At 40.8% G+C, this 24,801-nt stretch overlaps 1 protein-coding gene across 1 annotated transcript in view; it reads right to left on the minus strand.

Moving 5' to 3' along the window:
• LOC308623932 (uncharacterized protein) overlaps positions 1–24,801 on the minus strand; it is a 438,061-nt gene that overhangs the window by 41,742 nt on the left and 371,518 nt on the right. Inside the window, exon 5 of the mRNA XM_081246727.1 lies at positions 21,846–21,944. Within this exon, the coding sequence (XP_081102853.1) occupies positions 21,846–21,944 (99 nt within the window). The remainder of the gene's footprint in view (positions 1–21,845; positions 21,945–24,801) is intronic.

The following is a 24,801-nucleotide window of genomic DNA, read 5'->3' on the forward strand; positions in this document are numbered from 1 at the left end:
TCCCATGTGACCTGTTCACCTAAAAGTAGGCCATTTATTGTCAGTCCTAAATCACACCTCTCTATTGGACATGGGATTTCACCAACATACACTAAGTGTTCACTAAATTTTAGTTGAATGAGGCTAAAGGCACAGCACACAGAACAAATGCATGTACCCAATGGTGATATTCAAAATATTTAACCATGCACATGGCTCAGAAAGAACAACCCCCATAAACAGCCAGTACAGCTATAGCAGAGAATACTGGTTGAAAATCAGCCACATATTTATCACCTCTCTCTCCCACCCCCAACATAGATTCAAACACCACTGTATGAGACACTGTATCTAATTGTGACAATGTCCTTGACCATTTGGTCTTCAGCCTTTCTTATTTCCTAATGCATTCACTCACTTAGAGAAAGTAAATTGAGTCACCTATAAAGTCCTACCTTTCTAGGATGTAGGCTTCTTAATGTTTTGCTGACTTCTGAGTAAAAATTTTTCATCACTAGATATTAACTGTTTAAATTCAGTACAAATATACCCAGGTTATAGGCCAATAAACCAAAGGTGATTTGCATGCCTACCCAGTCTGATATTTTCATTATCTCAGCAAAAGTAATTTCGCATACAAGTAACTTACTAATAATTTCTACTTTTATTATTCAAAGAGCTCTTATAAGTACATGTGTCTCTTCAATGATATAAAACTTCCTTTTCTTCAAGATTAAATATAAAACTTTAATTAAAATACTCAAGGCAATAAAGTCAAATTCTAATCCCTTTAAGTAGTCAATTAAATGGAATTGAAAGAGAGAGGAGTGGTGGATTGTTTTTCAATGATCCATTCAATCTTTTAAAAATTTTCATTATCTTCCAAAAAATAAGTTATCTGAGATAATAAGTTTCTTCTTTACAGGAGGCAAAATTGTCCAATGAAACTGCTATTATTCACTCAATCAATATTAAAATAATCAGCTACAGGGAATGGTGCATCTACAAAATAAATGCCCGCTTTGGACACGTCATCTTTTTGTAGACTGTTTCTGTGCAATTTTATTTTATGTATGTCTATCTCATCTCAGCATTCATTATGGAAGCAGAGACAATTTTCTAATTTTACTGACTTCAATACACCAGCAGCAGCAACCGTGCAGGTGTATAACTTCAGCATTTGTTCTACAATATTTTAACACACACCATCCATACCTCCAATTTCCTTCCCTACGTCCATAAAAAGTTGTTTGATCCAGCTGTCATGAAAAGTGTTAAAGTTCATTTGAAACTACATACATAGGGGACTTCCCTGGTGGTCCAGTGGCTAAGACTCCATGCTCCCAGTGCAGGGGGCCCGGGTTCTACCCCTGGTCAGGGAACTAGATCCCGCATGCCACAACTAAAGATCCCACACAGGGCAACGAAGACCCCATGTGCCGCAACTAAGACCCAGCACAGCCAAATCAATAAAGATAAAAAAAAAAAAAAGAAACTACATATATATGTATAATGGTAGGTTTCTCTCGATCACCACAATTATGCTATTACATATCTTGTGTACTGTGAATAATAAATCAAACAATTGTGTCTCTTCTTGCACAAAGTTGCCAGCTCTTTACTTTATAAGATGAGAAGACTTTTAAAAATTAATATGTGGCTATTAAAAATTATAGCCAACAGGAGAACCATCATGTTGAAGATTAGAAGACAGAATAGTCTTTGAAAAAATGACTTGCTATAGACAATAGAACAAAACTTAAAAAATCATCATGCTAAAAAAAAATACAAAAAAACAAAACCCCACAACTGTCACGCTTTGTGGAACAAAAGGAGAAGGCATGAAGTGGAGATGACTGTACCTTATTCATGAACACATATTAGAGTATTTAACACATAGTAGTCACTAAATAAATATTTGTCAATTTAGTAGTTGAAGAAAATTTTTCTGAAATCACACCAGGATATGTGTATCAACACTAAACACATCTTGGGTAAATTTTTTTTTTGTATTTAAAGAATGAAAGATAGGTAGATAGATAAATAAATGAGAAAGGGAGGAAGAAAGAGAGTTCTATAAGCACTGAATAAAGGAAAAAAATTAGGAATGGAAATTAGACTGGGCTCAGATTTCTCTGGAAATACTAAATTCTAAAGGACAGTGAGGAAACCTCTAAAGAATTTAAGAAAAAGTTGTAACCTCTCCCAAATTTATATCCTGCCAAACTTTTATGTCTAAAGGCAACAGAAAAATACTTCAAGCATTTTATTCTTATAATCATCTTGAAATATTACATAAATATTTCATACCAGCAGTCTTCAATATAACGTACACTTACCTCAGGAATACACAAAATTTTTCAAGGAGATAAATGGGCACAGATGGTTTTATAGGAATCAATTCCTAGATCCTGAACATATGTATTGTTTTTCAAAACTAGTTCACTTGGTTCTTCTTTCTAAACTCCCATTTAATAATCACTCCTTTCCTACTTGACAAAAGAAAGATCAACCTCTTACCCACCCAGAAAATTACTATTCTACAGGATTGCTTTTCATGTAAATATCTCTGGAACAATTCAGAATAATAGTATCAGGACTGAGAAAGTGCATGACTCTGAAGACTTAGTAAAAAACACTTTTACAGATAAGGGAAGTAGCATCTGTTGTCTTTAATAAATTGAATGTTAAGCTGATGGATCATTTAAAAAGTTATTTCGTACTAGTGAATGTGATTTTTGGCTTCTAACACAGGACTCTAAAGAACTGAGTAACATTGTTATAGAAAATACTTTCTATTCCTATCTACTTATACATTAGTTTGCATTTCCTCAACTTTTATATAAATGTACTCTTTTTAGTCCGACTTCTTTCAGTCAGCATAATACCTTTGAAATTCACGTCTGTTGTTGCTTATATCAACAGTCCTTTTTGTTAATGAATGGTCTTCAATTATATGGATATACTACAGTTTACTAATCCACTCAGCTATTGATGTACATTTAGGTTGTTTTGGCTATTACAAATAAAGCTGCTATGAACATTTGTGTACAAGTTTTTGCATGAACACATGTTCTAATAAGTATGTAATATGTAATAATGATTTTCTTTTCTTTTGCATGAATATCTAGGAGTGGAATGAGTAGATCATATGGTAGGTGTATATTTAATGTTTTAAGAAGCTGACAAACTATTTTCCAAAGAGGTTGTGCCATTTTACATTCCACCAGCATTGTATGAGAATTCCAGGTCTGCCATGTCATCACCAATACATTGTAAGTGGAAGCTTAAGCAGTGCTTAGAGAAAATTTTATAGCTTAAGTGCTTACACTAGAAAAAGAAAGTCCTAAAATCAGTAATCTACCCTTCCAGTGTAAGAAACTAGAAAACAAAGAGAAAATTATATCCAAAGCAAGCAGAAAGAAGGAGTTAATAAAGAGCAGAAATCAGTGAAATTAAAAATAGAAATACAGTAGAGAAAAATCAATAAAACCAAAGGCTGGTATTTCATAAGCATTAATAAAATTGGTAAATCAGATGTACTAAAGAAAAAAAAAGACACAAATTAACAATAGAAGGAAAAAAGAGGGGCCATCACTACAGATCTGACAGGCACTAAGTAGATGCTAAATTCATCTGTGATAAACATAATTAGATAATAAGGGAACTAAATAATAAGGGAATATCACAAAAAACAGCGTCCACAAATTTAAGAACTTAGATGAAATGAATCAATTCCTTGAAAGACATAAACTATCAAAATTCACTCACGAAGAAGTGTAGATAACTTGAATATTGCTATATCTATTAAAGAAATTGAATTCATAGTTGTTGTTGTTTTAAAGTAATAAAGAATCTTCCAGGCCTAGAGGATTTCGCTGGCAAATTCTATCAAATATTTAAGGAAGAAATAATACTGATTCTACACAATCACTTTAAGAAAACAGAATGAAAGAAAACACTTCTCAAAGACATAAGAAAGAAAACTACAGACCAATATCACTCATGAATATAGATACACCCCCCCAAATTAGCAAATCAAATTCAGCTATATATAAAAAGGATAATACATCATAACCGAGTGGAATTTATCATGGGAATGAAAGGTTGGTTCAACATTTTAAGAAGAATCAATATAATTTACCATATTAACAGACTAAAGAGAAAAGTAATATGATCATTTCAGCAGATGCAGAGACAGAATTTGATGCTTCCATCTCAATAATACCTAGCAGTGGGCTCAGGTCAATGTACTTCTCAGAGCAAAAAGACCCAGTCATCTGGTTGATACTTACATGGCTAGAGGTGAGCTGTGCTTGCTTATGTGTTCTAAGGAATAAATACTGCATGGGTATAAGGACATCACCCAGATAATAATCTTTCCAAATAAAGCTCCTTGAGCCCTCTGTTAAGGATGGAGGCAAGGAGGGGGAAAGGTGGGAAGGCAGATGCCCATTTCAACAAAATATTTCTGACTTTGACATCAGCATTTTATAAAGATACAAGTCTTAGAAGAAATAAATGAGAGGAGGAAATTGGAACACCTCAGGGGCCTTCAAACTTCTTTTGATAATGCTTTAATGAGATTTGTGAATCTCATTTTGTGACTTAAATAAAAGTCTTTTTGCTGAGAACTTGAACAATGCTTTTTTAGACTTTCTCTTCTGTTACGAGACTGTTATGAGAGGGCACTGATGAGTTCTAAACATTTTCCTTGATGAAATTCCTTCTCTTTTCTTTGGAATGTTTTCCCCTCTAGCCTCAGGACTACATGCTCTTACTTTAGCCTTTGAGACAACAGTAGCAGAGTGTTTTCTAGTAACACTTGGAGCAGGGCTCACAGTGGATCCATTCTAATAATAAGGGCTTGAAACTAATTGTAGTTATACTTTCTACTCATTTACCCATTGCTTCCAATGAAATCCAAAGTTGTTATGGTTCACAGGGACCTAAAACTCCAGCTCCTTCTCCTGTAACTCTGCCCCTTGCTCTCTGAGCTCCAGCCACAATTTCAGTTTCTCAAATTCATAAATCCTTTGTAAAACCTATGCCTTCAGACATGTTCCCTCTGTTTGAAATGCTCTTCCCCTCACTCCCCACCTGGTTAACCCCTCTTCATGCTTCAAGTCAGCTTAAATGTCTTGTCCTGAACACATTCCAGTCCATCTAGGAATTGTTCTCCATTACACTTCCTCTTAGCACCTCATACTATTTCTTTATTGTACACAGCATGACTTGCTGTTCCATATCCATTTCCTTGGCATCCTTCTCCCACTAGGTTGTAAATTCCATGCAGGCAGGAGCAATATTCACTTTATATACTATTGTGTTTCCAATGCATAAACAATTCCTACCACATAGTAAGTGCTCAGTAAATCTGTACTGAGTAGATGCTGAATAAACTATCACTGTCCTTCTGTACTCTAATACTTGATCAAAAGTGAATACCCCAGTTTTTAAGCCTCCTCAAAATATGTTACTATAAAAATATGTTACTATAAGAATATGTTACTATAATTAATTTTAACAGCATAGCATGCCTATTAAAATTACATGCACTACTAGAATGTTAATAAAGATATTGTTGCCTGAAAGAACAAGGCACAGTTTTGAATGTAAAGATAGATTGGAGCGTTAGAAACTCAAGCAGCTTTACCACCTGTTTCATCCAGCATTATCACCGTGAGCTGCAACCATATGTGATCAGATAGCTTAGAGTAAAAACAGTTTTCTAACAATTTCCAATAAATTCCTTTACTTTTCTGTACTTTCCCCAACCATTTCTTCATAAATGCTCATGAAATGGAAAAAAGTTAATAATTTGATTTTTTTAGTGGACTCCTAATGTGTGCTTGACTCAATGATAACGATCAGCAAAGAGAATCCAAGAAGTGTGTAATATGGATTGTTTCCTCACCACCAAATATAGGATCAATGTTTGTGTTCATTTATTATCTCATTGTTTTCCATTTCAAATAGCATCCCACAGTTGGGGTTAACAAGATTGAAATAACCAGTCTATCCTTCCACTGACAGCCCAGTCACATACCTCTACCTTCCATTTTTTAGTTGCTAGACAACTACTGTGTCTAGCTACTGGTGTGACAATGATAAAGAAATTAATAATGTTGACATTATTGCTCCTAGCCTAATGTTTTCTTTAATTAATTGGTTGTCAGACACAGCAAATACTATTTCGATGCCCTAAGACATCCATAATGGGGACAGCAATCTCTAAGAGACTCAGAATCCATGAGCTAAATGGGACTTTATTTGAGATCAGCCCGAACTATAACAACAGCATTATAACTTCAATATAAAGACATAGAGTTTGATAAATAATTTGGGAGACATTAGTTCATAATTTTTAATTAGAATGGTTCCAGGAACTCTGAGAATCAAGTTATCCTAGCTAAAATGTATCGAAGAGTCTTTTTCTCTTCTTTTAAGAAACCAGTGGTATAATGAGTATTTCCAGCATCCAAGGCATCTTCCTAACCAATAAAAAGTAAAGGGGCAGGGAAATGAATTAAGTTCCTCTCCAGCCTCATTGAGAAATCAGGAAGGGGACTGGCATGAGACCACAAGTAGAAGAAAAACCATCAAAAGCTTGTATGATGCCAGGACCCACAGAACTGGAAAAATCAGCAACTATGGCTAAGAGTGAAAAGATAGTGACAAAAAGGCATCTGGTCACAGGGAGGATCAAACCGAGTGATACAGTAGAATTCTATGCCCATGGGCAGGTGAGCATCTGAATGGGGTCCCATATGCGTGAGGTGAGTGTGTTTTGCAAGCTTTCACACAGAAATTCCAGTGGCTACATATACATATAGATATGTATATAGATAAAAGATATTTTCACATATTGAGGTATGGGGAAGTCATACAGGCTTATACATTAGTTAACTTGAATTTTATGCTAAATAAAACAGCCAGTTCGTGACCTATTGAGACAGGCTGGCACCTGGGACCCTTTGCTGGGACCTGGGCCCCTTTGCTGCAGTGCTGCAGTGCTTGCACCTGGACACACCTCTTCTCGAGCAACAGAATACAAAGAAACCGTATGGGACTAAAAATAACTGCACGCATGCACAGTTGGGGCAAATTCTGCACCCAAAAGATGCAAGGACACCAAAAAACCCAACTTCCACTTTTGAAGATCCTGGAGCAAAAACGGGGTGTCAGGAGCAAAAGCAGGGTACTGCGCATATGCCCCCTGCACTCAGTACCACCTAAGGGGTGGACCAACCACCCAAGCCACCCGTCTGGCCCGACCCCTAGACACACCCCTACCCTCACCCCACACCCCCTTGGGGAGCAAGCAAGGGAACCTGTTGTTTGTTCTCACTGCCCCTGCTGCAGCAGGGGCCCCAATAAAGCCTTGCCTGAATTCTTGTCCGGCCTCTAGTCAATTTCTATTGCTTGGGGAAGGCCAAGAACACTGGTCAGTAACACTATCAAACATACATTGTACATCTTCTTTAATTATTAAGAAAATGGCACACTGATGAGAAGTAAAGGATGTCCATGTTAAAAATAAAGATTAGGACTGCCCTGGTGGCGCAGTGGTTAAGAATCTGCCTGCCAATGCAGAAGACACGGGTTCAAGCCCTGGTCTGGGAAGATCCCACATGCTGCAGAGCAACTAAGTCCATGCGCCACAACTACTGAGCCTGCACTCTAGAATTTGCAAGTCACAACTACTGAGTCTGCACTCTAGAGCCCGCGAGCCACAATGAAGAGTAGCCTCCACTCACTGCAACTAGAGAAAGCCCGCGTGCAGCAATCAAGACCCAACACAGACAAAAATAAATAAATTTATATATTTTTTAATTTAGAAAAAACAATAAAGATTAAATGCCTCCTTTCCTGGGACACCAATGCTTAGCTGCCCAAAGAAGTAAAGTGTAGCATCTGCACCAACGCCACCTCCACCATGGGGAGAGGGCATGCAACTGGCTGAGCAGGAGACACAGAATCTAAGAGCTAAAAAACCCTGAAAATGGCAAGAAAAGCCATTTCTGGGGGAAATAAATAGCCAGCAGCCAGAACTTTGGAGACAGCACTTAAGGATACAATCCTCCGTAGGACAAGCAAGGATGGAGATTCAGTGCTTAAAAATGCATTTGGAACAACTGTAGAAGCAGAATTAAAATTAGCTGCAATTGGTAATAAGAACCTTTACACAAAAATAACAGTGATAAGAAGTAACAATAGCTATTGTTTTTTTAATTTAATTTTTTTTATACAGCAGGTTCTTATTAGTTATCTATTTTATACATATTCGTGTATATATGTCAATCCCAAACAATAGATATTGTTGATTGAGCACCTGCCAGGTACCGGGCTTAGTGCCAGCTTCTTTACATTTATTCATCATAATCCCTGCAACAAATCTGTAAGGCTGGAATAAGGCCAACACCCATCTCTGCACAATGCTTTGTTGCCTCTTATTTCATTACAAACTCTTAGTAGGAAAGAGTAGTGTGGAACAGGCAAAAAAAAAAAAAAAAAAAGAGAGAAAGGGAACCCATAGTGTAGTAGGGAAGAACAAATCTGACTCCACATTGGATCTGTTTCTTTAACTTTTGTATTCTATCGCTTTTGCTACTAGTTAAGGATGTTGCCTATAGCCTGAAATATATAGGATAGCCCATTCTCAAGGCTCTGACCTCTAAAGGTAACTTTTCCATTCGTATAGAGATAAAAGGTTACAGAACAGAGAATAACACTTGTCTTGTTGGAGGTTTATAGGAACATTGTGACCGGACTTATGTGGCCAGCTGCAAGAGCAAAGGATTCCTACACCAAGAAGTTTGCAGCAACCAACCTCACCCCCTCCCCTTTCAGTATAAAAGAAGCCTGAATTCTAACTGAGGGAAGATGGTTCTTTGGGACACTAATCCACCATCTTCTCGGTTGGCTGGCTTTCTGAATAAAGTCTCTATTCCTTGTCCCAGCAACTCATCTCTTGATTTATTGGCCTGTCCTGCAGGTAACAGGACTCGGTAACAATAGCATCATTTCATTCTCCTTAGCACACAGCACAGTGCCTGGCACATAGTAGTCACTCAATAAGTATTTGTGGAATGAATGAAGAAGAGGAATTTATATATTAATACCAAAATTTTAATAATGGTTAACTTTGGAGGGTGGGGCTGGGAGTTGCATTTTCCTGTGTGTTTCCCCAAGATTTCTGCATTAAATTTATACTTTTGTAAATTGGAAAATTATGAGCATATATAACTATATGCAATGTTTAAATATTTTGAAAATTGTGATCAATTTAATTCTTAAATGAAGAGGGTGTTTTTTTGTTTTTGTATATAGAAAATCTTATTTAGATTTCCCACAGATCACTTTAGGCTGTAATTTATTAGTACACATAAATCCAAGGTTGTATAAATGCCGCTTAGAAATCAACTTTTAGCACCAACGACAGCATCTGCAGAATGCCACTGTGAAGGTGGCTCTGAATCCCACATAGAGAGAGGGCTGCTGCAGCTTTCCGCTGGGGAAGGGAGCCACTGTTCAGGGCACCTCTTCTGTTCCCTGAAAAGGGAACTTCTACTTTCATCTATGGCCATAAAGATCTTAAAAAAGAGAGAGTCCTAAACATGTTCCTTAAATCACAAGTTGGGGAAGGAAAAAGTTTTCCTCTACCCTTTCTAGGTTCTTCTGGCTGGTCTAAGAATTAAACTGATGTGAGATAAATTAACAGGAGAAAATAAAATTTAAGTACACACTTACAGGGGTCCCATAAGAAAAATGAAAAAAGGACAAGTCAGTCAATTGAGACTTATATGCCATATGGGAGAAAAGGAGGGGGTAGGGGCTTGGACTTCATAGGGGAGGAAGGCAATTCACATGGAGATGGAAAAATAAATTTTTGGTAAACAAATGTTTGCTATGCTATGCAGAGAGGACACAAGAGAGGACTCTGGTCTCTACACCCTGCTAAGGCGCCCCTAACACACCTGGTCCATATTCTCTGGAGATATTTCTGGCTATAGTGCTTTCCTGGACCAGACCCTTTATCTAAATTCTTTTAGGCAGTTAAGGGGGAGGTAAAAAGAAAGACTTCCTGTGTTTTCCATTTACTAAAAATAATCAGCCTAGAATAATCCTCATGCCAAAGAGATACATTTGGGGGTTCCCCTACATCCGTAACAGCCAGCAATGAACAAAGGAAACCCCAGCAAATACAATGGCAGACAGATACAAACATTAGGATGTCAAGAAATCTGCTTAAAATATGCCTGAGTGTTATGGCATAATTCTGGAATTATGCCCTAAAATTCTATCCTTAGGTGGGATAATAAAAATGCTCTGGAATGTCAGTTTCTTTCCCCCAGTGAACCACTTTCTGATAAGCAATTTGATCCTCTGCTAGCTGATCTTGACCCAGAAACTGTTTGAACTGCACTCCTATTTTACAGATGAAGAAACTGAGGCTCAGAGAACTTGAGCCATCTGCCAAGGAGCACAGCTAGTTGAAAGCAAATCTGAAAGAAGACTGCAGGTTCCCTGATTATCTAATATTTCCATGGTACCCACTGCAGACGAGGGTTTGTCCTGGCTCTTCTGGACATTTCACAGTCCAGAAGTCACTCCACACCCCCCTCTCATCCAGGTCCTCTTCATCCACACCATCACCACCTGCTTCCTGGAAGAATTCAGCATCTGGCCCATCTTTCCTTGTAGCCCTTTCCCCATCCTCAGCTGACATTTCTCCTGTCTTTAGCCTATAGGGGGCGGAGGTGCTCCTTGCCTAAGGGGCTCTGTTCCACAAGCTCTGTGGACAGGCCCAGCCCTCTGGATGCCACTTTTCTCTGACCCCTCTCGGCAAGTAGCTCCTTTGTGGATGCTGCTCCTTGCAGGATGGATGCTTTCTTTTAGCTGTAGTTTAATGAAGGTCAGAGTAGGTTCTAGCCAAGCAGCCTAGGTCAGGAGCTTAGAAACAAAGCAGCTACTTACACTTGAGGCTTGCCCTGTTCTCAGCCCAGCTTTTCTGACAAGACAGCATTTTATAGTTTTTGCCTCATTTGTAGTTGTGTGGCCCTGTCCCCTTACCGCATTCATGAGATCCTGTCTCTAGGATCTGCCAGCTTCCCCGTTTCCTATGCATTTGGGGCTATTCTTTGCTGGGCCTCCTGGATAAGGGTTCCTGCCTCTTAACTCCCCCTGCTGGTTGCTGATTACATTTTAGGTTAAACCACATGATCAGTATTTGCTACCTACAAAAATGTCAATTTCATTTGGTTTAACTTAATATAGGAAAGTCCTACATGAACACCAAGACACCAGACACTGTTGAATTGTACCTGGGTGAAATATGGAAGCAAGGTTATCTTTCTGGTGTTGTACTTTCATTTTTGCAGAGCCTGACCTTTCTAGTCACGTACATACTGTATTGTCATACATGTCACTGCACATGTGTGTGTGTATAAACACATGTGTCTTGATACCTGTTTATTTTATTTTCACTGACTACCCTTTAACATGGGAACATATTTGTTTGTAATTAAAAACAAAGCTAAGGCCCTAGGTCCTGCCTCTCAGCAGACACGGAGGGCTCCTGTTCACAGCTGTGCCCTCGGTGGGTAGATTTCAGCAGGCACCACAATATTTGGATGTCCTGAAGTGGAAACAGCAATGTCGTTCTGCCATAGGCTTGGTTCCCTGCCAAGGGAGCAGCTAAGCTCCAGAACAGAGGTGCCAGCACATCTGTCTGCTTGGGAGGAAGTTTTGGCTCAGTCACCACAGAAGGTCTCAAAGTGAGGCTGGAGCAATTTGCAATTAGATGTTCTCATTTGCATTTTCCTTACTAACAGCTATTTAGAGAAGAGCTTTAGAAATGCTGGCTGATGATTCTGGGAGCTAGGTCTGCTTCTATCCACAGACCTGCAGGCAGAAGGGATTTCAGCTGCGCTAACACTTAAATACTTAAGGGAAAACACTTGAAAAGCAGCTATTCCACCACCTCACTTTTTGTGTTAGTGATAGTGTATCTGTTCTCAAGACTGTTTACTATAGCAGACACTGGATTTCTCCACATCATCTGGATGATCTTATACAAAGCATTCAACCTTTCTAAGTTTCAGTTTCCTTATCTGTAAAATGGGATAATAATGTGTTCCTTATAGGATTATTGTGAGGGCTACTTAGATAATGTTTACTTTCTAGTGGAGCAAGCAGACAGTAAACCATGATTCAACTGGTAAGTGTTTAGTCCTCGTGATGCTGATGAAAAGGAAATATTCAAGGTACCACAGAATGACTAATAGGGATCTGGGTTGGTCGGGGGTACCAGGGGAGGCTTTACATCTTAGGGAAGCTATATTGAAGAATGATGTCATTATTATATCTAGTTAGGAAAAGACAAAATAGGCATCTTGAGATGATTGCAAAAATTTAGATCTGGAATGCATGGTTTGGGGTAAAGGAAGCAGGTAAGACAAAGTGACTATCAATAGGTGTTTTCTTATTCTGTTAGTGTTTCTAAATGTGCTTGATTAAGCAAACTAAAGGAACTGAATAAATTGGAAGGAGGTTCTTATGTCTGTCTGGTGCAGGGTTCTCAACAATGGCACTGTTGACATCTTGGGTGGGATACATCTGTGCTGTGGGGACCTGTCCTGTGCACTGTAGAATGTTTAGCAGCGTCCCTGGCATCTACCCACCACCCCGTCATGATATCTCCAAATGTCTCCAGACATTGCCAAATGTCCCCTGGTGGGCAAAATCACCCCCAATTGAGAATCGCTGCTCTAGTGAATTCATCTTAGAATTACATAGCACTTGGAGTATATAAATTAGTAATAAATAGTCCCCCATCTTTGAGGACATGGAAGAAAATACAAAAACAAAAACACAGTCAGCCTGAGCCTTGGTCAGAGTCTGGGTGGGTCATTTGGGATGATGAATTCTGCCTGAGACCTGACTGTGCTGCCCTGTTGTCAGTGTCATAAGCTGGAACTAGCTTGCCCAGAAGCCCTATCCCTGAGTGGCTCCAGGTAAGCCTGGTCAAAAGAGGGACGTGTACAAAATTTGGGAGGCAGGTGAAGCACTGGCCATCCCTCTCAGGACTTTGAGGTCTGTTACAGTGATGGACAGTTGCACCGCTGACTCCAGCTTATCCTCATTCTCCTCCACTCCTTGTCCAGTTCTTCCCAACAGCTGGTCCTGCTGCCCACCAGCACCCCCAGCTCCCCACCAGAAATGTGACTATGGAAGTGCAGAGGTGGGAGCCTCACAGTGACAACTTTCTAGGACAATTCTGTTTGGGTAACTAACTGGATGTACTTGGCTTCTCAGAGTTCCCTGCAAGCTCTGACTTGTCCGTCAGACGAGTGCTTCAGGAGGTCAGTTAGGGATTACCCTCTAACCCCATGATCCCTCTTCCAGAACTGCACTTCCCCATCTCCTCCCACAACTGGGTAACATCAAATTTCTATCAAAAATCCAACCCCTAACACTCATAGTACTTGAGTCATTGAATGCTGATAATCTCTCTCTATCCTTAGCCTTGCTCAGAACCTGAATTTCAGAAGCAACTGCCCTCTAAGCCATTGTTAGTCACATTCATCCCCAGGGAGGAAGCTGAGGACATGAATCATCACCCAGAACAGAGGCGGAGAGAAGCAGGACAAGCAGTCAACTTCCTTCCTAATTCAATGGGTCCTAATAAATTTATCTCTACTATGCCTGTTGTAAGAGCTCAATTTGTTCTGTCTGCACTGGAAGATTGTAGACTAGAAGAAAATTAACTCTTTGCAGGCTGAAAGAAGAAGGCTTTCCTGTGAGCATCCTCAGGTTTAGGATTTGAGCTGGGGTGATAAGTTCAGCCGAGCAGGGCCTCCACATCCCACCTGAAAGTGGCAACCACACTGCATCCTTGACATTGCCTGTGTCTTAGTTCAGGTTCCCCAGAAGCAGACTCAGAGATAAGGATTTGAGGCAAGCTGTTCACTTAAGAGATGTTGCCAAGAGACCCTGAGGGAGGCATGGGGAAGTGAGGCAGGGCAGAGCAGGCAGCTAATAAAGGATTTGTTACCAGCTAGTGACCACATGGGTAACTGGAGCTCAATTCCATTGGGGAGCTCTGGAAACCAGTAGAGAACACACCGAATTATCCCAACTGGGGATGATGACTCTTGGGGAGGAATTCTTGACATATACTTCTGAACTGCTCTGCACACAGGCAGGAGATCCTAGATGCCAGAGATACAGATGCTGGGAGCTGGACATTGGCCAGTGTGCACTAAAATGGTGAGGCCCGAGAGAATATACAAAGAGGCAATGGGGCTTCCCTGGTGGCACAGTGGTTGAGAGTTTGCCTGCCGATGCAAGGGACACGGGTTCGTGCCCCGATCCGGGAAGATCCCACATGCCGTGGAGCGGCTGGGCCCGTGAGCCATGGCCGCTGAGCCTGCGCGTCCGGAGCCTGTGCTCCGCAACGGGAGAGGCCACAACAGTGAGAGGCCCGCGTACCGCAAAAAAAAAAACAAAAAAACAAAAAAACAAAAAAACAAAGAGGCAATGACAGCATCTATTACTCCCTGCAACACCAGAATTTGTGCATAAGACTCAATACTCAGACGGAAACCAGATCTTAGAAGAGACGAGCAGCAAAAAATTAAAAAGGGTGTGTCCTGGGTCTTGCCTCTAATCTCAGGAAGAGGTTGACAGCACTGTCTTTGAATCTTAAGTTCTGCAAACTGGAGTCTTCCATACTCACATTCCTCTGGTCAATTTAGAACAATGTGGAACATACTCTATTTATTTGCTCAGCTTATTTATTTCCTATTCTTCCTGGCTTTACATCATCGTCAGACTTGATGGTCATTCCTGTTTCCTCTTCCTTTGGTTCCACTGAACCAAATAGAGGAAAAGAGGTCTGAGGATACTGGAAGTGGCCTTTGGGTGTGGAATTTAGCTTCTTAGGAAAACTGATCACACAACATTCTGATCTCCAGGAGGGCCCGCCTCAACCTGTATCATGCACATAAGGGCACGCCATAGAGAAGTGGTCCCCTAGTTCCCTTCTCCATACTGTGAGTTGGCTGTTTGATAGAAAGGACAAAGAGATTACAGGAGTGTCTTTGCACATTCCTCTCCTGCAGGAAGTGCCTTTTGCCTTTGAGGGTCTTTCATGCTACATGGTTGTGATGGGCCAGGGCAGGGCTCTGGGGAGCCGAAGGTTGACTCTGGCACCTGAGGACTTGCTCGGGTGGAGCCTTTAATGGAGGAGGGCCAAGGGTCTTGGAGGTTCCTGTGTGGCCCAGTGTCACTCTAGAGCATAACAATATATAAAGGGATCCACGGGAAGGACCAAAATAAGAATGAAATGTGCCTATGACTGGAGTGTCACTTGTCATGGAATTCAAAGGATAGTGAGGGAGGTACGAGAGAAGGAAGAAGGGGAAAGAAGAGGGAGAAAGAAAGAGTGAAGTGATGGATGATAGTGTTTTCTGCTGTGCAGTCCGTGAGATGGTGTCATCTTAATTTTGAGATGACATTCCTGAAGCTCAGGGAGGTCAAGTGACTTTCCTAAGGTGACATAGCTAGTCAGTGGCAAAACTCAGATTCAAACCTGCTCTGACTCCCAAACCAATGCGTGTTCCACTTTGCACACCAACATAAGCATTATACTTGGCTGGAAGCTGGATGGGGTGCAGCTCTAGCAGAGGTGAGGAGAACCCAGTAAATGCAGCTACCCAAGTGTTACTCACTACGCCTTCATTGACATTATTAACAATAACTGAGCAATACATAACATTTGAGAAATTACTGTGCGCTATAATACTCTGCATACCACTTAATCTTCAGAACAGCCTCACAGCACATTAAAGAATTACTTGGGGAGCTTTTATTTTTTTGTTTTTTTATTTTTTAGGCCATGTCATGCAGCATGTGGGATCTTAGTTCCCTGAACAGGGATCGAACCTGTGCCCCCCTGCTTTGGGAGCTTGGAGTCTTAACCACTGGACCGCCAGGGAAGTCCCCTTGGGGAGCTTTTAAACATATGAACACCAGGGGGCCCCACCTTAAATTACTGTATATTAGACTCGCTTGGGGTTGGAACAGAGCATTAGTATATTTTAAAAGTCACCAGATACTTGTGATGAACAACCAGGGTGAAGAACCATTGCTTAGAACAATGGTTCCCGGACTCTAACAGGCATCGGAATGCCCTGGAGGGCTGATTAAACAGACTTCTGGGCTTCACTCTCAGAATTTATCATTCAGTGAGGTAGGGACTATAATTTCATATTTTGAACAAATTCCCAGGTGACACTGATGCTGCTGGTCTGGGGACCTCCCTTTAAGAACCACTGATTTAGAACAACTTTGAGGATGGTGTTAGAGTGATTTCCACTTTACACATTAATCAACTGAGGCTTGGTGATGGCCAAGCCAGAGCTTGCACTCAGGTCTGTGATCTATGCCCTTAAAAAGCTATGCTCTGTTTGCCTCATCTTGTACACAAGTTGATCGGGCCTGACTTTACCAAATGCTTCACTAGAGAGCAGTTATGGATGAATCCCAGCATTGGGTAAAAGTCTGCTGCATTAAATCAGTTCCAAACTCTTGCCTGCTAGCAGTGAGGAAGAAGCATTAGAGATTATGAAGCTAATTTAGCTTCATTAATCAGGATAACATTAATTGCTCCAGTCTTCTTAATGAAGGACCGCTAATGCACGCAAAAACACTTCATCCAAGACAACTTCCAAGCGCCTCCTCCCGGGCCTGTGCTCAGAGACCAAACTCTTCCAGATAAATGTTCTCTCCTGAATGGACTCAGCTCTCTGTACTGCCTGCCTAGGCAGCTAGGATGTCCCTTAGAAAGTACAACTCCTGTTCCAGATAATCCCTGGAGCAAGCCTCAGATGCCCCAGTGATGGAGGGCTTTGGCCTACGTGGCACTCAGGATGGTCTCTCAGGTCAATTTAAATCTTTTGTAAATATCAGAAGGTAAAGCCAAAGAGCACCATAAGGAAAATGATTACAAATTCAGTCTCCTCCAGCATTTTTTTATTGCCATAAAGGTGAATTTCAAGACCTCAGATATCTAAGTGATTGCACTTTCAACCTTAATCAATTTACAATTTAACTTCTAAGACAGACTGAGGGCCTCCAAGATTCTTGGAGGAGGCCAGCCTTCTGTTTGTGTGCTCTCCCTCCCACATCCTCCCTCCATACAGGCTTTCTCCTTAGAGTAGTGGTCTTTTCATTTAGAAAAGGGGTATGGAGCTGAGAAATGCCCTGATAAGATTATTCCCTGACTCTGTTCCTTCCTTCCATTTTGTCCTTGCTCCATGATTTTTTTTTTTTCTTGAGAGCCATACAACCAAGAAGCTGACAATAAACACAGGAAACGGTCTTGTGTAGATTCTCTAAAAGCAGAGCCTGAGACGGACTGCTGAGCAAATGATTGAGGGGCTCTTTTCAATTTCCCTAAGAATAAGGAAATCAGGCAGGAGAGGGAAAGAGAGTGGGAGTCAAAGTGTGAGTTCAGCTGAAGTCTAACCTCAGCCTGATCCCACAAAGAGCTCTGGAGCATGAGTTATATCAGGGTATTCCTTCCTTGAAGCAAGGGGGACAGCCCTTTGTACTTTGTATCAGTCAGTGATGGGCTGTGGGCCATTGATGGGAAGGGCATAATATCCCAGGCATTTCCAAAAAGTGGTTCCCAACAGACCAAGGGCAAATCTCAGGCTACAAAGGCAGCTGTCTAACACTCACAGAAGCTATGACAGGTGCAACTGCCAGATAAAGGGGATCTGGGCACCAACGGCATCTACCATAGGAACTTGGCAGAATCAAGGTGACTCTGCCTCATACGTATGTGTAGCAAGTGCAACTGGGGAGTAGGTGATGTTTGCCTTCTGTTGCCTTTCTTCAGGACTTGCTGGAGCCCTTGCTGGAGGGAAAGCAGTGGCTTTCCCTCTCTCTGTATTCATACCTCTGTTGTAATCCTTAGGTATGTTAACATGATTTATTGTCAGTGTCTGTCTCCACATTGAGAGCAGGAGCTCCTTGTGAGCTGGAATCCTGACCCACTCATTTTGTATCCTGAGAATGAGGGCAGCACCAGGCACAGGCAGGGGCCCCTTAGTTTGTTAACAGCATGACCCAAAGCTTTCCTGTCCCTCCTCTTCATTCACACCTCTCGGTTCAGTTCCATCAGGGCCACTTTCAATGAAAGAGACAACAACCAAGACCTTAAGAATGCCCATTTCTGGAGCTTGGAAAGTGCTTAATGTAATTGCAACTGTGTAGAAATAAAATAAAGACAGATGGTCTCTGTAAACAGATGACAATGCACAGAAGGTTTAGTCATTCTTGAACTCACTTTGGTCCAAAGAAAGACCCACTAAATGGCTCTGTAAAGCAAGAGCAACAACCTGTACAGATATAAACAAGAAGGGACAGACCATTCTTCAAGGTATTAACTGGTATTTGGAGAGACAGCATTTGCTATAAGGAGTAAGAGCAGCAGAACAACTTAGGAATAGAAGCTCGTTGTGCAAAGCTGGTAACCCGTAAGGAGGCACCACCCTGGCATTATTCTGATATGTAGAAATTGTTTTTTTCAAGTATATTACAAAACAACATCCTCTAGTTAAACTAAAGATCTCCCCTTTCCATTTATAAGCATGAAGAATTATCACTGCGGTACAATATTCATAAGCAAAAAATAACTTGCGCAAAATCTTTTCTTCAAAAGAAGAAAAGATTGCATCACGAGGGCAGATTAAATACGTGGTTTTGCTTAAAATCCCCCCAAAATTACCAAAAAAAAAAAAAGCAACACAATCAAGTTCTTGATTTTGAGCAAGAAAAGCTCCATCTAGACACACTGTTTCTAATAAAAAGATTATGTGAATGCTGGAGGGGATTCTCTCACTACGTAGCCACTTAGCCATTGTGATGTTCTCTTCTAAGATACATGATTAGTGGAAGCCGGGTTTTGTGCCTGAACCTAGTACCATTTTTGTGGTCTAGGAGGTCTTCATCAGAAGGTGGTTTCCCTGGACCAAAGGCAGATCCTCTCGTCCTGCCCTGGCCAGTACCACAGCAACTTCAGCAGCTAGAGCACTGTACTAGAAGGAAAACTCTCCCTAGCACTTGCGGATATCAGGGCTCTTTTGGTAGGTTTCCACTCCTGCCCACTTTTCCTGGACTCCATTCCCTTTTTGATGGTTGGTGGTGAGTAGGGGGAGGAAGCTGCAGTTTGGGGGGATTTATAAGGAGAATTGCTAAGAGATATGATGGAGATGGGGTTGAGGAACTCTGAACACCTCCAAAAAGCCATGGAAGGATGATTCCTGGTTTTTTTGATTGTTAGGATTCCTGGGGTTCTAACCCAAGGACTGGCCCTGGGAGGAAAGCATGTATGTCTAACACGTCCCTCAACATGTGCTCTCATTGCGGTGGCTTCTCTTGTTGCGAAGCACAGGCTCTAGGCGCGCAAGCTTCAGTAGTTGTGGCTCGCGGGCTTAGGTGCTCCGCGGCATGTGGGATTCCCCGATCAGGGCTCGAACCTGTGTGCCCTGCATTGGCAGGTGGATTCTTAACCACTACGCCACCAGGGAAGTCCCTGATTAGTTTTGACATATGTGTATATCAACCTGGGAAGTTCCCTCATGCCCCTCCCACACATTCCCTACATCCCTCTCTCCCAGAGGCAACCACTATTCTGATTTCTTTCACCATAGACTATTTTGGTCTGTTCTTAGCTTCATATAAATGGATGCTCTTTTGTGTCTGTTTTTTTGCATTCAACATAATTCACTGAGATTTATCTTTGCTTCTGCATGTATCAGTAGCACATTCTTTTTATTGCTGGGTTGTATTCCATTGTATGAAAATCCCTGTCCTTTTGAGCATAAGCATTTCTACTTTTCTTGAGTAAATATTTAGGCATGAAATTATTGGATAATAGAACAGGTGTATGGAAATCACTTCTTGTTCCAAAAGAAAGATGGGTGTCATTGACAGTGATTTAAAACTTACTTGACATCTGAACTTTCCTGGTGGTGCAGTGGTTAAGAATCCACCTGCCAATGCAAGGGACACGAGTTTGATCCCTGGTCTGGAAAGATCCCACATACTGTGGTGCAACTAAGCCCGTGTGCCACAACTACTGAGCCTGCATGCCTAAAGCCCATGCTCCACAACAAGAGAAGCCACTGCAATGAGAAGCCCGCACACTGCAATGAAGAGCAGCCCCCGCTGGCAGCAACTAGAGAAAGCTCCTGGGCAGCAATGAAGACCCAATGCAGCCAAAAATAAATAAATTTTAAAAAATAAATAAAAATGTTTTAAATCTTAAAAAAAAATAAAAATAAAAATTACTGACATTGAAAGCCACATGTTACAGAAACCTAGCCTCTTCTCATAATCAAATTTAACTATGGGCATGAGCTGAATTGAACTATAGCCAGCACCTCCCTGTTCAATAGGAATAGTAGCCATATAAGGAGAGCAATCAGAAATAGCTAACTACCACCTCCAGAGAGAGACTCCCTGGCTTTGGTATACCTTTAGAACATAAAGAATTAGAAAAGGGGATTGAGAAAGTAAGGTTTACTCTAGGGGATACTAAACATGGTACTCTGGCTGAAACAATTTCATGTGGCAATGTAGCTCTTTGCTGAAAGGGTTAGGGAATTTCCTGTGGTCCAGCATGCCTTGGCTATGGGCAGGGGCAGTACTGGATCATGAGGACCCTTATCTGTCAAGCCAAACAACTTGAATGTTATGTTAAGGCAACAGAAAGCCATTGATGGTTTATAAGCTAGAAAGTAAGAGGATCAAATTTAGGTTATAGAATGATCTTTCTTATCATGGGCTGGACAATAGATTTACAAAGGAGACGCGCTGGAGGCAGGGAGAATAGCTGAGAAGATGGCGGGGCTGGGACTGACTCATGAGAGTCAGGAGTGTCTGAAACCAGGGTAGACGCAGTGAGGATGGGGAGGAGGAGCCTGAATTGTAGAGTGTGAAGGAGACCGAATCTCCCCTGAAAGCTGGGCTGCCGAGGCTGAGAAAAACAAGGCGGTAAGAATGACACTCTTGATTTCTGACTTGGCTATTTAAGGGGATGCAGTGCCATTTGCTGCTTCCAGAAACAAAGGAGAAAGAGAGCTTTTGCAGTGATGGAGGCATAGACATGAGTTGAGTTTTGGGCATGTTGAGTTGGAGATGTGCTCTGTGGGACAACCAAGTGCAAGTGTACAGGAGACAGTTGATATTTTGGTCTTTATCTCAGTAGCAGACCAGGCTTCATGGATGTGCAACCTATACAGTCACACAGGGCCCTGTGCTCTGAAGAACCCCTTGCTGGGCATAATGTTCTGTTGTCACCATCTTGAAATTCATGAAAATTTTAGAGCAAGGGACCACACACACATTTATATTTTGCACTGGGCCCCACCAATTCTGTAGCCGGTCCTACCCAGTATACTGATCCATTCTGGGGATGAGTTTGTGAGTAACCAGCATATACAGCCAATGGAGTAAAGAAGAGTATATATAATTTGAAGTGAGAAGAGAAGAATCTAGGGGTGTCCCCTGAAGAAATATATATTTAAAGGATGGGTGAAAAGAACTGTACAAAGGCGATGGAAAGGAGCATCCAGAGATATCAGAGGAGAAAGAAGCCATGGATCCCACGGAAACAGCATCTAAGAAGGTGGACAAGTACAGGCACATTACAGAATCCAGAGAAAATTCCAAACAGATTTTTACTTTTTCTCAATGCTATACACTGGTCTGTATGGAGACCTCTATCAAACATGTGAGTCCCTTTTCTCTGTTTTTCCTCCCTCTTCTCTCCTCTTCCCAGCACTCACCTGCCTTTTCTACACCTCTGCTCTTCCTCCGGGGAGCTTGATTGTGAAGTAGCCACACGAGGTTCTGCAACTGTGACAGCAGTTCTTGATGATGGAAACCTGGGGGGGGCAGGAGAGTAAGGGGCAGGGGTGAAAGGGAAATTGTAGCTCTAGGTCGTTTAGATTCTTGAGACTTGTATAACGATGCACTTGTCACTCATGCCAAAAACAAACAAAACTGCCTGGAATTGATATCTAATCATGTCCCATCATAGCTAATACTGTTTGAATGCTTACTACATGCTGGCCACTCATCTAAGATCTTTACAGTGTGGTATTTCCCTCAGCTCTCACTCAAACAGGGGAGGTACTATTAGTCCCCAAGTAAACCGCTCTGAAGCATAGAAAAAGTGATGACTTCCAAACTCTTTTTCTGAAGCCAACATAGCTCAGATACAAAAACGTGACAAAGAGCACATGCAAGAAGGAAGGAAGGAAGGAAGGGAGGGACGGAGGGAGGGAGGAAGGAGTAGACCAATCTCACTTATAAGTAGTGGCAAAATATTACAGGCAGGAAAAATTTAAGAATCACCATCACCGTTGTTATATAACAAAGACATGTAATATAACTAATATCTAATACAATTAGACAAGAGAAAGAACAAGAGGTATAAATATCAGGATATCAGAAAGGCACAGGCAAAAATATTACTATGTGTTAATGATATAATTTCATATTGGAAAGTTTAAGAGAATCCATTGAATTTTACAAATCAATGATTATATTTTTTCCTTGAAGGCATTTTTCTTTCTGATCTAGATTTCCCTTCAATTTCCTTCATTTAAGCTTTACAGTCACAGTGGCTTTACATTGCTACAGTCGGGTCTTCTGAGCTAAGCAGTGAAGGCAGCAGTGAGCTCTCAGCTAAAGGGCTGCACGGCAGGAACACTGGTGACCGTGTTCAGAGGTGGGTACCTGGAGCCTGGGGTTAACTGAGCCACTCTCCCCTTTGCAAACTATTTCTGTGACTGATGGATATTTTAGATGAATCTGAATATTAGTAAAATACAGTGTTGCCATCTGTGTCCCTTTCTGTAACCAGAGCAAATAATGTATTTTCTCTGTTATGAGGAAAAAAAAAAAAGGAGAAACCATATAATAGCTTCCTTTGCTGTGATTTGAGTCGTAATTGTCAACTCCCTAATACATTAAACTGTAAAGATTTTGAAGGCAATATGCGTCTCAGCTGGGAAGCCTAAAGTAGGAATAAACAGAAGGAGTGTGGGATGGAAAGGAAGGAAATAATCATGCAGAGTATCTTCAACTCTCAAAAAAAATTTTTTTTGAAAGTAAGCATTGCCACAAACAGGAAATATTAGAGTTATTCCAAATGCCCATTAAACATACCATCAACCTGTCTGAACAAAGCTGGGATTGCTTCCTGGGAAGCAGTAATATTTCCAGAAAATAAAAAGGAAAATATTCTTTTTGCCAGTCAGCGCAAATATTGAGAAATACAAACTAATTACAAACAAAAGAGAAAAGATCATAAGAAAGATGGAAGGTATCAGGGTGCAAGTGTATTTTCCTAGTTCCTCCACTCGTTGGCTTCATGAGCCTAGAAGAGTTACTTAACCTCTCTGAATCCATGCTTTTACATTTTTAAAATGGAATTACTACGAATAATGTAGTGGTAGAATATTATTAAAGTGAATAAAGCAAATGAAACAAAAAGTGTACATATAGTATGCTTCTTTTGTGTGAGAGAAATAATGAAATAAGACACTAAATAAGCACCTGTTTATTTTTGCAAAAGGAAACACAAGAAGGATAAAACCAAAAACAAATGAGAGAGCTTACCTAAAGGAGGTGTGTGAAAAAGGGTGGAAGGGTTGGGGGACATGAACTGACACTCCTCTGAGCATTTGGTTTTTATATAGTTTTGACTTTTGGAACCATGGTCATGTTTTTATATAAACAAAAAGTTAAAAACTCAACAAGCGTGAGGAGGGAAACCTTAAATTGAAATACAAACAAAACCAAATGTATTTAACTATACTTCAAACAAACAACATAACCAAACTGAAAGGGAAAAAAATAAAAAGAACTGACCCATGTGACTTTGAGCACAGTATTTTGACTATACATCCTCAGACTAAACTAAAAAAGAACTTTCAACAAATATTGAGCTCTAGTTAGTAAGAACCCAGTCCCACAGTGTGGTGTGTTAGCAATTCTAAAACAACTCTTTATACATTCTGAGACTGAGAAAATAAGTAAATATATCAAGGATGGGGAAGCTAAAATCAAATTGGTGGTTCTGGATTGGAATTGAAAATATCAGCATAAACTCATGGTTTCTAACACAGTGATAGACAGGTGATAGATAGATGTGTGTATATTTATATGTACAAACATATATTTCCCAGCTCTGTCCACTGGGAGTCTAGAAGCCATGACACAGCAATAGCAATGAGTACATCCAATGCCCAGATTTTAGTTTCTAAATAAACTAAACATCTAATAAAAGAAACCAGAACTCCTTGGAGAACTGGCTGATTCCACGACTGGGGCTAGGAAAGTATAAGGTGAGCTTTGAACATTATGTTGTGCCAGAAAGCAAGAAAGTGCTCAAAGACTGATAGTCATGCTAAAATGACGTGAGAGCTAACTCAAAGGCACACACTTGGCCAAATACGGGACAATCTGAGTACCAAATAGAATAATGACAGTACGTAATAGATTGGAACACACTGAATTAGGAAAGAATCCGTGAGTCTACAGCGATAGCCAAAAATAGAGACATGGGAGGGAACCTCTTCTTTACAAAAGAAGAGTGGCTAATAGATGTAGAAGGAAAAATAGAATTGGGGGCTGGGGGTTGTGGAAATACCATTTTGCAACCTCACTGTAATAACTGATTCAGCCAAGAATTATCAATGGATACGAACATCATTAAGGGAAACAGAATATTCA

The sequence above is a fragment of the Mesoplodon bidens genome, assembly GCF_964165515.1.
Source record: "Mesoplodon bidens genome assembly, chromosome: 10".
NCBI lineage: Eukaryota > Metazoa > Chordata > Mammalia > Artiodactyla > Ziphiidae > Mesoplodon > Mesoplodon bidens.